Below are 11,485 nucleotides of genomic sequence, written 5' to 3' on the forward strand. Positions count from 1 at the left end.
GCTGAAAGAAGAATGAGAGACGCCCCCCTCTGGTTTTTGATACTGAATGAACTTCAGAGAAAGTGTAAATAACACATTACCTTTTGTATAGTGAAGGGGAGGGTGGATAAGAATGTGCGTTAGCATTTGCTTATGTTGAATTTATAATGTTTCTTCTTACCTCCAGTACGAAACTATAAATGCGTCCACCTGGGGTGAGACCAACATTTTTCACTTGAACCTTTTTATTATTATTTGAGTTTTGAGTCATATGAAACAAATTTTCTTTTTGTTTTCTTTTTTATTGCAGTATAGTCAGTTCACAATGTTGTGTCAATTTCTGGTGTACAGCATGTCTCAGTCATACATGTACATACACATATTCTTCTTCATATTCTTTTCCATTACAGGTTACTACAAAATATTGAATATAGTTCCCTGTGCTGTAGAATAGTAACTTGTTGTTTATCTATTTAATATATAGTAGTTAGTATCTACAAATCTCGAACTCCCAATTTATCCCTTCCCACCTTCTTTCCCCTTGGTAACCATAAGTTTCTTTTCTGTGTCTGTGAGTCTGTTTCTGTTTTGTAAATAAGTTCATTTGTGTGTGTGGGGTGGTTTTAGATTCCACATATAAGTGATATCATATGGTATTTTTCTTTCTCTTTCTGGCTTTACTTAGTATGACAGTCTCCAGTTCCATCCATCTTGCTGCAAGTGGCATTATTTCATTCTTTTTTATGGCTGAGTAGTATTCCATTGTGTGCGTGCATGTGTGTGTGCATGCGTGTTTGTGCATATACCACATCTTCTTTATCCAGTCATCTGTTGATGGACACTTAGGTTGTTTGCATGTCTTGGCTATTGTATGAAGTGTTGCTGTGAACATTGGGGTGCAGGTGTCTTTCTGAATTAAGAGTTTCCTCCAGATACATGCCAACCTTTTCTTGAAGTAGTCAGTTGTGTCATAGGTAGCAAGCTCAGTAAGGCAAGGACTGAAGAAGGTCAGGTAATTGATGACTTTTCCAGGACAGTGTCAGGGCCTATTGGGAGCGGAAGTAAAGCAGCTCATACTGGATTCAAAAGTAAATGCGAAACAGGGAGTTTTTGCTGGATAATGTTGAACTGTCTGTAACTTGTATAGAGAAGTATTTGAAGGATTTACAGTTTGTCTTTTCTGATATTTTATGTTTTATTCCTGGGCCAGACGGGACCATCACACAGCTGTCCCTTGAAAGCCATGTTTATGTGCCCTGCTGTTGTATGCCCTCTGTTTACACTGAGGGACACCGCACAACTTAGCCTGCGTCTTGTATTTCAGAGTTAGGGAAGACTGTTTACCTTGTTACCTAAGGAAAGGCCATCAGAGAAATATTTCAGAACTCAATGCAGAAAACGTCCACTTCCCATTAATGCAAATCACATAACAAGAGAATCTGGCTTTTTCCTTGCTCTCAGGAAGATCAGAAATATTTATAGTTCAGCTTTAACTCAGGAGGCCCACGATTTTTACATGTCTGACTACTAGATATCTATTTGTCCTGGGGCTGACCTTATATTCCTAAACACATTGTCCCCTACGTTGTGTTTCTAAGGATGCCGTCTCTACTTTTCCATCGTAATACACGCATCCCAGTGAACCTTTAAAAATTCAGTGCAAAAAAAATAAAATAAAATAAACCAAAACAACCCAGTATGCCAAAGAGTTAACAGAAGGGAACCGTCAGCACCAGAAAACAGAAGAGGCTGGTAATATTGAGGGTATTTTGTTTTTCTGCATCCGAGTTCAATACATTGATGTGTTAAGTTTGTGAAAAATAATTGAGAGATAGTCATGTTACGTGGAACTCTGTATGTTTTAGTTAAAAATAAACAGTGGGGAATGTAAACAAAACAAAATTCCTTCCGGTCTGGATCCACTCTCCGGCCACCAGTCCGCGACGGAAGGACCCAACCCCCTGGCCTCTGGGTCCCGCCCGCCCCCGCGCCCCGGCCCTGGTCCCGCCTTGGCGGACACGCCCCCCGGGGCTGCCCCGCGGCCTCGGCTTCTCAGCACCGGCACCGGGGCCGGGCGCGGGTCCCCGCGCGGCTCTGCCCTCTGCGGGCGGAGCTGAGCGCACGGTCCCGGCGCGGGGGGCGGGGGCGGGGCCGCAGCGCGCGGGGGCAGCCCGAGGCCAGGGCGCCGCGAGCCGAGGCCCGGGGACGCCGGAAGCGCTGCGGCGGGGACCAGCCCCCGGAAGTCATGGCGGCCTCGGGCCGACGCTCTAGAACCCCGCAGAACCGGGATCTCCGTGGTTGGACATGACCGGTCACCGTCTACCAGGGATGACGCATTCCCAGCGCCGGGCTCCCGGGACCCATCGGGAAAACGGGGGACGCAATTCCTGGGGCGATAAGGACTGATAAGGGAAGAGGAGCCTAAAGGAAAGGGATTGCGTGATGCAGTCATCAGGGTAACTTCCGGTCACCTCACCCCTCCGAGCTCCCGGGGCCAGCAGCAACTGGCCGGAGACCTGGCGGATCGGAGGGGATGCGCGCACGCGCGCACGCAGAAGGCGATGCCGCCCACTCTAGCGGTGCCCGGGGCTGCTAGCGCGCATGCGTCAGAGGACGGCGCGGGGCCGCAGCGCACCCGGCGTAGCGCCGAGCTCCAGTCGGGCGGCTCCCTCCCGCCGGCTGGACAGCGGCGCGCGCGCGGGCGGAGGCGTGGCTTCCTCGGCAGGTGGGTTTGCATTGGACGCAGCAAGTGGAAGGGGTGGGCACCTCCGCAGAGGCAGCCCAGGGACTGGCCAGAAGCTGCAGGGGCGCGGTCTTGGGAGGCGGGGCCGGGGACCGGCGGGGCAGAGCGCGCCGCTGAGGTGGTGGAGGCTTCTGTGCCCAGTGAGAGAGCGGCTCCTGGGGTCTCTGACCCCGACCCCGGAACGGGAGGCCGGGGAGGCAGGGTGCCGGCGCCTCGGAGGGCCCCGGGCGGCGTCGGGTGAGGCGCCACCGCCGAGCGTGCAGCGAGAAAAGGGGCCGCCCCGCCCCTCGCTTTCTTCCTGGACCGCGCCTCGCGGCACCTCCCCCACCGCCGACCCCGCGTCCCGCGCGGACCTGAGCGCTGGGCTCCCGCGCAGGTGCGGGACGGGGGCTGCGTGCGGCCGCTCGCTCTGGCCCCTGCCTGGCCCCCTTCGGCCTGGGGCCCCGGAGGCTCCGAGGGCCCCTGAGCTCGGGGGCGGGCCCCTCCTCACCCGCGTGTCCACGCAGACGCCATGGCCGAGCCCCTGAAGGAGGAAGACGGCGAGGACGGCTCCGGGGAGCCTCCGGGGCCGGTGAAGGCGGAGCCCACCGTCACCGCCTCCTCCGTGGCGGCCAAGAACCTGGCCTTGCTGAAGGCCCGCTCCTTCGACGTGACCTTCGACGTGGGGGACGAGTACGAGATCATCGAGACCATAGGCAACGGGGCCTACGGGGTGGTGTCCTCCGCGCGCCGCCGCCTCACCGGTGAGCGTGGAAACCGGCTCCCGGGGAGTGAGGCCCGCCCCGTCTCAGACAGCCGGCGGGGAAGGCTGGATGTGAACTCTGGCTCAAGTCAGCACATGCTGGTCAGGGGCCGTCTGGGTGCCGGCCTCTGTCTTGGGCACAGGTTCTGAAACTCTGGCATGGTAGCAGCCTACTTTCTCCTTAGAAAGATGACAACCCCGGTTAGTCCAGAATGGAGCTTCCCCAGAATGTGTTTCTGGGCCAGAGACTGGCCAAGGGATTGGTGGTGGGGTGGGCGGGGTCTGGAAAGGAGAGGGTGCAGGGAGGTAGAGGGAGCGCCAGCATTAGAGTCCAGACTCTCCTATTAACTAGCTGTGCAACGCCCAGCAGGTTACCGAGCTTAGGTCTTCACATCTCTAACTCTGAGCTGTGAGTACCTGCCTTGCAGTAGAGATGAAGGGGAAGTCTGATAATGTATGTCCTGTGCTTAGCACTGGACTTGGCACATGGTACGCACTCAGTATACAAGAACTGTGGTCATTTGCATTCTAGCCAGGAGCGGTTGAAAGTGGCCTTGTGCACCTCTGCAGCTGCATCAAGGTACCTTATGGTATCTGCCTTTTCCCTAATCCCCAGGCCAGCAGGTGGCCATTAAGAAGATCCCCAATGCTTTTGACGTGGTGACCAATGCCAAGCGGACCCTCAGGGAGCTGAAGATCCTCAAACACTTCAAGCACGACAACATCATCGCCATCAAGGACATCCTGAGGCCCACCGTGCCCTATGGCGAGTTCAAGTCTGTGTAAGGAGTGGGCACGGGAGAGGGAGGCAGAGCTGGGGTCTCTGCGGGAGGTGGGGACCATCTTGCTGAAGCTCCAGGAGGGCAGCTGAACCTAACGTGAGGCAGACTGGGAAAATCCCCTCGATTCCAGTACCAGTGCTCCCTTAGGGCTTTCCCAGTGGCACTTGTGATTTCCCAAGAGGTGAATAGACGTAAGAAGTGCACAGGATCTCAGTACACAGGCTGGTAAACGTAGGACATTCGTCCTGCATCTGCTTTCCTACTCCATAGCAGACATCACTGATCAACCTAGGAACACTTCTGTATAGAAAATGGACAAACCTTTACAGATTGCCCATAGACATCCAAGCAGCCACTACCAAACAATGGAGGGGGTCCCTGAACTAAATCTATTGGCCAACCCTGGTTCAGTCCAGCCCCCTCTCTTCTGTGATGCTGAAACTAGGTCTGGAGGGAAAAGTGATCCCACTTCACTTAAGTTCATGGAAGAGTTGTAGAGAATTTAGAATCTTTGTGCCACTGGTGGCCCCTCCAGATCCTGAGAGTAAGGCTGTGACCTGTGGAGCTGGGAGGGAGGGTGTGGTGAGGATGGGGCCGGAGTGTGGCCAAGTCAGCTCTTGCCTGTCTCCCCTGCCCCTTTAGCTACGTGGTCCTGGACCTGATGGAGAGCGACCTGCACCAGATCATCCACTCGTCACAGCCGCTGACGCTGGAGCACGTGCGCTACTTTCTGTACCAGCTGCTGCGAGGCCTCAAGTACATGCACTCGGCTCAGGTCATCCACCGGGACCTCAAGCCCTCCAACCTGCTGGTGAACGAGAACTGTGAGCTCAAGATCGGGGACTTCGGCATGGCCCGCGGCCTGTGCGCCTCGCCTGCCGACCACCAGTACTTCATGACCGAGTACGTGGCCACACGCTGGTACCGCGCCCCTGAGCTCATGCTCTCTTTGCACGAGTACACGCAGGCCATCGACCTGTGGTCTGTGGGCTGCATCTTTGGTGAGATGCTAGCCCGGCGCCAGCTCTTCCCAGGCAAAAACTATGTGCACCAGTTGCAGCTGATCATGACGGTGCTGGGGACCCCGTCGCCAGCCGTGATCCAGGCTGTCGGGGCTGAGAGGGTGCGGGCCTATATCCAGAGCCTGCCGCCACGCCAGCCCGTGCCCTGGGAGACAGTGTACCCCGGTGCTGACCGCCAGGCCCTCTCCCTGCTGGGGCGCATGCTGCGTTTTGAGCCCAGTGCCCGCATCTCTGCCGCTGCTGCCCTGCGCCACCCCTTCCTGGCCAAGTACCACGACCCTGATGATGAGCCTGACTGTGCGCCACCCTTTGACTTTGCCTTTGACCGTGAAGCCCTGACCCGGGAGCGTATTAAGGAGGCCATCGTGGCAGAGATCGAGGACTTCCACGCGCGGCGTGAGGGCATCCGCCAGCAGATCCGCTTCCAGCCTTCCCTGCAGCCTGTGGCCAGTGAGCCTAGCTGCCCCGACGTTGAGATGCCCAGTCCTTGGGCTCCCAGTGGGGACTGCGCCATGGAGTCCCCACCGCCAGCCCCACCACCTCACCCTGGGCCTGCGCCTGATACCTTTGATCTGACCGTGCAGCCACCCCCGCCAGCCAGTGAACCAGCCCCTCCCAAGAGGGAGGGCGCCATCTCAGACAACACCAAGGCGGCCCTCAAGGCTGCCCTGCTCAAGTCTTTGCGGAGCCGACTCCGAGGTGCCTGGCAGAGGCAGCGGCTGGCTGGGGAGCGGGGGGCGGAGGGGGATCCTGGCTGGGACAGGCCCTTACCTTCCCCCCGCCCATCTTACCCGCAGACGGCCCCAGCGCCCCCCTGGAGGCCCCTGAGCCTCGGAAGCCAGTGACGGCCCAGGAGCGCCAGCGGGAGCGGGAGGAGAAGCGGCGGCGGCGGCAGGAGCGGGCCAAGGAGCGGGAGAAGCGGCGGCAGGAGCGGGAGCGCAAGGAGCGGGGGGCCGGGGCCTCCGGGGGCCCCTCCGCCGACCCTCTGGCGGGGCTGGTGCTCAGCGACAATGACCGGAGCCTGCTGGAGCGCTGGACTCGCATGGCCCGGCCCCCCGCCCCTGCGCCCACGCCGCCGCCGGCCCGGCCCCCGAGCCCTCCTGCCGGCCCCCCACCACAGCCTGCCTGCCCAGCCCCAGGGCCTGCACCTGCCCCACTCCAGACTACCGCTGCCGCCCCGGGCCTCCTGGCCCCCCAGTCACTGGTGCCGGCCCCCGGGCTACCGGGCCCCAGTGCCCTGAGTGTTCTGCCTTACTTCCCTTCTGGCCCACCCCCTCCAGACCCCGGGAGGCCCCCTCAGCCCTCCACCTCAGAGTCGCCCGACGACGTCAACCTGGTGACCCAGCAGCTGTCCAAGTCGCAGGTGAGGGGAGGAACCCCGGCCCTGGGGACGCCTGGATCTGAGCCCAGGGAAGTGAGTTTGGGAAGTCCTTGGGGACGGGAGGCGCTGTGACGTGTCTATTCCGGGAGAGCTGATCAGTGGGCAGGTTTCCGTCTCCTTAACTTGTCCCCTCACCCACAGAAAGAGCGTGGCACTGGCCGCGGGCAGCACTTGGTGTTTGTCCAGGCTGGCGCGGTCACTGTGGGCAGTGTCAGGATGGGGGGCCCAGCAGACCCCCGTTGGCTCCTGGTGGGGCCTACCTTGCAAGCTGCCGTCACCCTCTGCAGGTGGAGGACCCCTTGCCCCCTGTGTTCTCGGGCACACCGAAGGGCAGTGGGGCCGGCTACGGTGTTGGCTTTGACCTTGAGGAATTCCTAAACCAGTCTTTCGACATGGGCGTGGCTGACGGGCCCCAGGATGGGTAAGATGCTGGCTGGGCTGCTGGAGGGGCTGTGGGTAGGGGCTCCCCCTTCTGCACCAGCCGCCTCCACTCTCCCCTCCCTCCGCTGCAGCCAGGCTGACTCGGCCCCGCTCTCGGCCTCCCTGCTTGCTGACTGGCTTGAGGGCCACGGCATGAACCCTGCAGACATCGAGTCCCTGCAGCGTGAGATCCAGATGGACTCCCCGATGCTGCTGGCTGACCTGCCTGACCTCCAGGAGCCCTGAGGCCCACAGTCTGTGCCTTGCTGCCAGGGGCAGACCCAGCTCCAAGATCGCAGGAGCGCCCAAGGGCTGGCGCCCGGGGCCCTGCTGGGGAAGCTCAGGTCGGGTGGTTCTGCAGGGTCATCTCAGACCCACCCTGCAGCCTTAAGCAGCCACCTGAGCCAGCAGTGAGCCCCGCGGGATCGGACGAGCCCTGCCCCCGAGCGGTCCTCTTCAGTATCGTATTTTTATTAATAGTTGTAGTATTGTTACTGTTATTACACAATGTTTTGCCATGAAAACGAAGCCTGTGAAACAAGGTTTCCTTTAGCGTCTAACTCCGGGTGTGTTTTTGGATTTGAGGGCAGGGTGCTGTCTGTAGGGAACCCCGTTGGGGATCAAGCAAATGCGTCTGCGTGCATGACAGCCGAGGCCAGTTCCTTCAGGTCCTGAGGTTTATTGAGACCTGTGCTCCCCACCTGCCTCCATCCCCACAGAGGGCGTCCTCTGCCCTCTCCCACCATCAGCTCACCCCGGGGCAGGTGGGGGGACCTCACAACTGTGCCTTCCTCGGCTCTGGCTGTTCTGGGGTGGCCTGCGTAGCTGGAGGGGAGTATGGTTTCAGTATCGGGCCTGGGGCATCCAGGAGGGGAAGGCGGGAGGCTAAGGGCCACAGTGAGACGGGGCTGGGGTCCACGGTGCTCAGCACTGGGCTAAAGCTGGTGGGAGAGGCAGAGGATGAGAGATGCTCTACTGGTCAGGGGGATTGCTGGGGGTGGCAGCAGTGGCCACATGCAAGTGGCCCGGTGTGTGCTGTGAGCATAGATTGGACTGCGCCAGCCAGTCTTGCTGGCTCTGGTGGCCCCAGATGGAGGAGGCCAGTCAGGAAGCTGGCTGAGGTGGAGCCCAGAAGCCTGCAGCCTGGGAGAGCCCCTCAGGGACAGAGTCCAAGTCCTGGCTGGATGGCTGTGTCTTTCGGAGGCGCCTCGGGGGGCAGGGAGCAGAGGCCTGGCCGAGAGGTGGACGCAATGAGTGTGACAGGCCCCGCGGGAGGCCAGAGCGGAGGGAGCAGCAGAGCGGCCTTGGGGGCCGGGGCGGGGCAGCCCCTCAGGCCCGGCGGATCTTCATCTCGGTGCGCTTGAGGGAGTAGTAGAAGCCCTTCCACTGCGCCCAGTTGATGCCGTTGGCGTAGGAGAGGTGGGAGCCGCCCAGGTAGAAGCCGTTGAGGTTGGCGAAGTGGCAGCTGCGGAACCAGAAGGCTCCGGAGGAGAGGGCCGCACAGTTCTGCACGAAGAGGTCCTGGTCCCGGTCGAAGGTGGAGAACTTCTGGCTGCTGTGGTAGGACAGGGAGTCGCCTGGCAGAGGGGAGGGCCAGCTGAGGGCGTGCTGAGCCCTGGGCTGCAGGGAGTGGGTCACAGCCTGCGAGGGGGCACCCCAGTCCCCACAACCCTTCCCTCTGCTGGCCAGGTCGGGGTACCTGCCCCGCCGTCCTCGAAGCCCCCCACATAGAGGGTGTAGCCGTCCTCCTCGGCGCTGACCGCATTGGGAGAGATGGAGAAGTCAGCGTACTTGGCGAAGGCTGTGTTGTTCTCAAAGTCCTCCAGGTCCACCCGCAGCTCGTACTTCTGCTTCAGCGTCAGGAGGTGCAGGTTCTGCAGCCCTGGGGAGGAGAGGCAGCCGGTCAGCAAGGCCCTGGCTTCGGGGCGCCCCCGCCCGACCAGGCCCTGCCTTACCCAGCCAGTACTCCCCGTCCGCGCGCCCGAAGCCCAGCTTGTAGTCGTTCCAGCCCCGGAAGAAGCTCACTGAGCCGTTGAATCTCTTCTGGAAAATCTGGAGCAGAGGGGATGGGCCTGGACCTTCAAGGGTCAGGGCCCGGGGCCCTACCCAGGCATGGGTCTCAGGTGTCGAGGCAGCTGTGAAAGGACTGAGCTGGGGGCTAAACGGGGAGCTGCTGCTGGGAGCAGGAGGCAACGGAGGGGACATTTTGGAATTTGGGCGCTTGGAGCCGAGTCTTGGTGCTGGCTGGGCGACCTGGGGTGAGTTACTGTACCTCTCTGGGCTTCAGTTCCTCATTTATAAAAGGTGCCTCACTTCCAGGGTCACCGTGAGGACGGCCCCTCATTCAGTTGTGGCAGCGGCTCGCGCTGTGCTGGGGTTATTGTTGCCATGTTGGGGTGAAGGAGCAGGCTCACAGTGGGGAGGCTCGGGTGCACAGCCAGACACGATCCAGGTCTCTGTCCCCCCCACCACTCACCGTCCACTTGCCGCCCTCAGTGGTCATGTCACAGAAGACGGGCACAGGCACGCTGGGGCCTGAGGGGTAGATGAGGTACACGCCGTCCACCTGGTAGCCCTGGGCGTAGATGTCGTCGCAGTCCAGGGGCTGCTGAAAGCAGGACCTCTCCAGAGCTGGGGGTGGGGGTGTGGAGAGGAGCCTCAGGCATGACGGACACCCCTGTATCTCATGGTTTCCCAGAGCTGGTGGGGGGGGCGTCCAGTCACAGGAAATCCCACATTTCAAGAGCAGCTCAAAGATGGTCTCCCCACCTGCCCCGTTTTAGGGGCAGAGCGAGTCCCACAGACCTAGGACTCGGGCCCAGGCCTGACCCCCGAAAAATGGCTCAGAACAGCCTCCTGGCCCAGCCTGTCAGCCAGGCCTCAACTGGGGACGTGGGCAGCTTACCATCTCCCCGGATCCCGGAGACCTGGGGGGCACAGGGGGCTGAGGAGAGCAGCAGCAACAGCGGTAGGGCCAGGAGGGCCTGGTGACAGAAGGACAGGGTCACCCCCCGACCCCTCCCACACCCTGTGCCCCCTGCTTCCCTGCCAGGAACCCTGCTCTGCCCTTCCCCCACCCCTCCTGGGGGACCCCACTCTCTGAGTGGGCTCGCGAGAGCCCCCTTTGCCTTCACGGCCCCCCGCGAGGTCCTCTCCCTGGAGCGGGTTCGGTCCCCGGACGCCATGAGGCCCCCACCCCAGCTGTACCTTCATGCTGCCAGTTCAGCTCTGAGTGGCTGGGTGTCTGCTGCCCCAGACTGCGCCCCAGACTGCAACCGCCCAGTTATGTGCTGGGCCCCGGCCAGCCGCCCCAGCCCCGCCCCGCGGCTGCAGAGCCCCCTCTCCCCCTTCCCCCGGCACTGGACCAGCATCCACTTCCACAGTTGGGGGCAGGGGGGTGGCGAGCTGGGCCCGGGCTAAGGGCCCACCTGTGTCTCATTAGGCACAGCACTGCAGACGCTCACCTCCCGCTGCCTCAGTGCTCCCAAGAGCCCCTCTGCCACCGCCCCTGCGGCCCCCAGGCACCCCCAGCCCCTCTGCACGCCTCTGTTTATCTTCTCTCTCCTTCCCTGGCCTGCAATTCATTAGCGCTGCTGGGAAGGCTGAGGGATGGTGGAGGTGGGGGTACATCTGGGGAGGGGAGGCCTGTTCTGGGAGAGCAGAAGGCAGGGGTGGGGGGCGGCCTCTGAGCTCCTGATGTGGGAGCCGGGGGCGGGGGCTGGGGGGGCAGGGGCAGTGGGGCCAGGCGTCTCCTGGCAGGACTGGGACATTTCTGAGCCGTGAGAGCACAGCCTGCTGGCGTCCAAATGCCGTCCGCCCCAGCCCAAGCCAGGGCCCCTCTCCAGCCCCCCTGGCTGCGGCCCCCTCAGGCCCCCTCCTTCCCCCTCCCACAGAGGCCGCCTTTGTTTTTCTTCATCTCGCCCCACTCCCTTCCTCCCCTATCCCACCCCTCTCAGCCAGGGGCCTGTTTCCCTGGAAGCCCACCTCTTCCCTCCTGACCCGCAGCTGCCTGGCCATCCCAGCTCAGGTCCTCGCCTCCTGGGTGCCCGCCCATCAGTGCTCCAGCCTCCCTGCGGACCTCCCTGCCTTCGTTCTCTGCGCAGGCTGCCAGAACAGTCCTCCCAGACGCCGCCTGCCGCCACCTGCTTACAGCCCCCCTGCTGCCGCAGGGCTGAGGCTACACTTCTCACTTCGGACTCCAGAAGACTCGGCAGACTGGCCTCGGCCTACCTTAGGCACTGCATCCCGTCTTGCTCGTGACTCTTAAAGCGCAGCTCAGCCACGCCAGGCTTTCTGCCTGCACCAGCTCTGCTCCCAGCAGGGCCGCTGGCCGTCCCCTTCCTTGGCCGTGAGCGCCAGCGGGCAGGGTCTGGGTCTCAGTCCCAGCGCAGAGCCCAGCACAGAGCGGGCCTCGCA

General features: G+C 61.2%; 2 protein-coding genes across 6 annotated transcripts; one reads left to right on the plus strand and one right to left on the minus strand.

The window, feature by feature from the left end:
• Positions 1 to 2,043: 2,043 nt before the first annotated feature.
• Positions 2,044 to 7,629, plus strand: MAPK7 (mitogen-activated protein kinase 7). Of its 2 annotated transcripts, XM_074342032.1 has the most exons (7): positions 2,044 to 2,704; positions 3,229 to 3,465; positions 4,081 to 4,246; positions 4,889 to 5,967; positions 6,066 to 6,631; positions 6,937 to 7,070; positions 7,162 to 7,629. In XM_074342032.1, exons 1-7 carry the CDS (start codon positions 2,581 to 2,583, stop codon positions 7,313 to 7,315), a joined length of 2,460 nt encoding a protein of 819 aa, XP_074198133.1. In that variant the 5' UTR covers positions 2,044 to 2,580; the 3' UTR covers positions 7,316 to 7,629. The 2 variants fall into 2 exon arrangements, with proteins under 2 accessions (XP_074198133.1, XP_074198134.1); XM_074342033.1 differs by lacking the exon at positions 3,229 to 3,465 and having other exon boundaries at positions 2,046 to 2,704.
• A 103-nt stretch (positions 7,630 to 7,732) lies between these two features.
• Positions 7,733 to 11,191, minus strand: MFAP4 (microfibril associated protein 4). Of its 4 annotated transcripts, none has more exons than XM_010973851.3 (6): positions 11,054 to 11,191; positions 9,975 to 10,053; positions 9,546 to 9,700; positions 9,025 to 9,121; positions 8,769 to 8,951; positions 7,733 to 8,646 (listed from the first exon to the last, which is right to left on the minus strand). In XM_010973851.3, exons 1-6 carry the CDS (start codon positions 11,084 to 11,086, stop codon positions 8,399 to 8,401), a joined length of 795 nt encoding a protein of 264 aa, XP_010972153.1. In that variant the 5' UTR covers positions 11,087 to 11,191; the 3' UTR covers positions 7,733 to 8,398. The 4 variants fall into 4 exon arrangements, with proteins under 4 accessions (XP_010972153.1, XP_045364543.1, XP_045364575.1 ...); XM_045508587.2 differs by having other exon boundaries at positions 9,546 to 9,769; XM_045508619.2 differs by lacking the exon at positions 11,054 to 11,191 and adding an exon at positions 10,277 to 10,389 and having other exon boundaries at positions 9,546 to 9,769.
• Between the last annotated feature and the right edge of the window lie 294 nt (positions 11,192 to 11,485).

Source organism: Camelus bactrianus, chromosome 16, assembly GCF_048773025.1.
Source record: "Camelus bactrianus isolate YW-2024 breed Bactrian camel chromosome 16, ASM4877302v1, whole genome shotgun sequence".
NCBI lineage: Eukaryota > Metazoa > Chordata > Mammalia > Artiodactyla > Camelidae > Camelus > Camelus bactrianus.

Bases quoted from the DNA above. Each gene is read 5' to 3' on its own strand.
- MAPK7 (XM_074342032.1), top strand. From the start codon at position 2,581: ATGCGTCAGAGGACGGCGCGGGGCCGCAGCGCACCCGGCGTAGCGCCG. The intron at 4,247-4,888 runs GTAAGGAGTGGG...CTGCCCCTTTAG, and splicing joins TATGGCGAGTTCAAGTCTGT to CTACGTGGTCCTGGACCTGA. The intron at 6,632-6,936 runs GTGAGGGGAGGA...CACCCTCTGCAG, and splicing joins AGCAGCTGTCCAAGTCGCAG to GTGGAGGACCCCTTGCCCCC.
- MFAP4 (XM_045508587.2), bottom strand. From the start codon at position 11,086: ATGGCCAGGCAGCTGCGGGTCAGGAGGGAAGAG. The intron at 9,122-9,545 runs GTGAGTGGTGGG...CCTCTGCTCCAG, and splicing joins CTGAGGGCGGCAAGTGGACG to ATTTTCCAGAAGAGATTCAA. The intron at 8,952-9,024 runs GTAAGGCAGGGC...TCTCCTCCCCAG, and splicing joins GGACGGGGAGTACTGGCTGG to GGCTGCAGAACCTGCACCTC.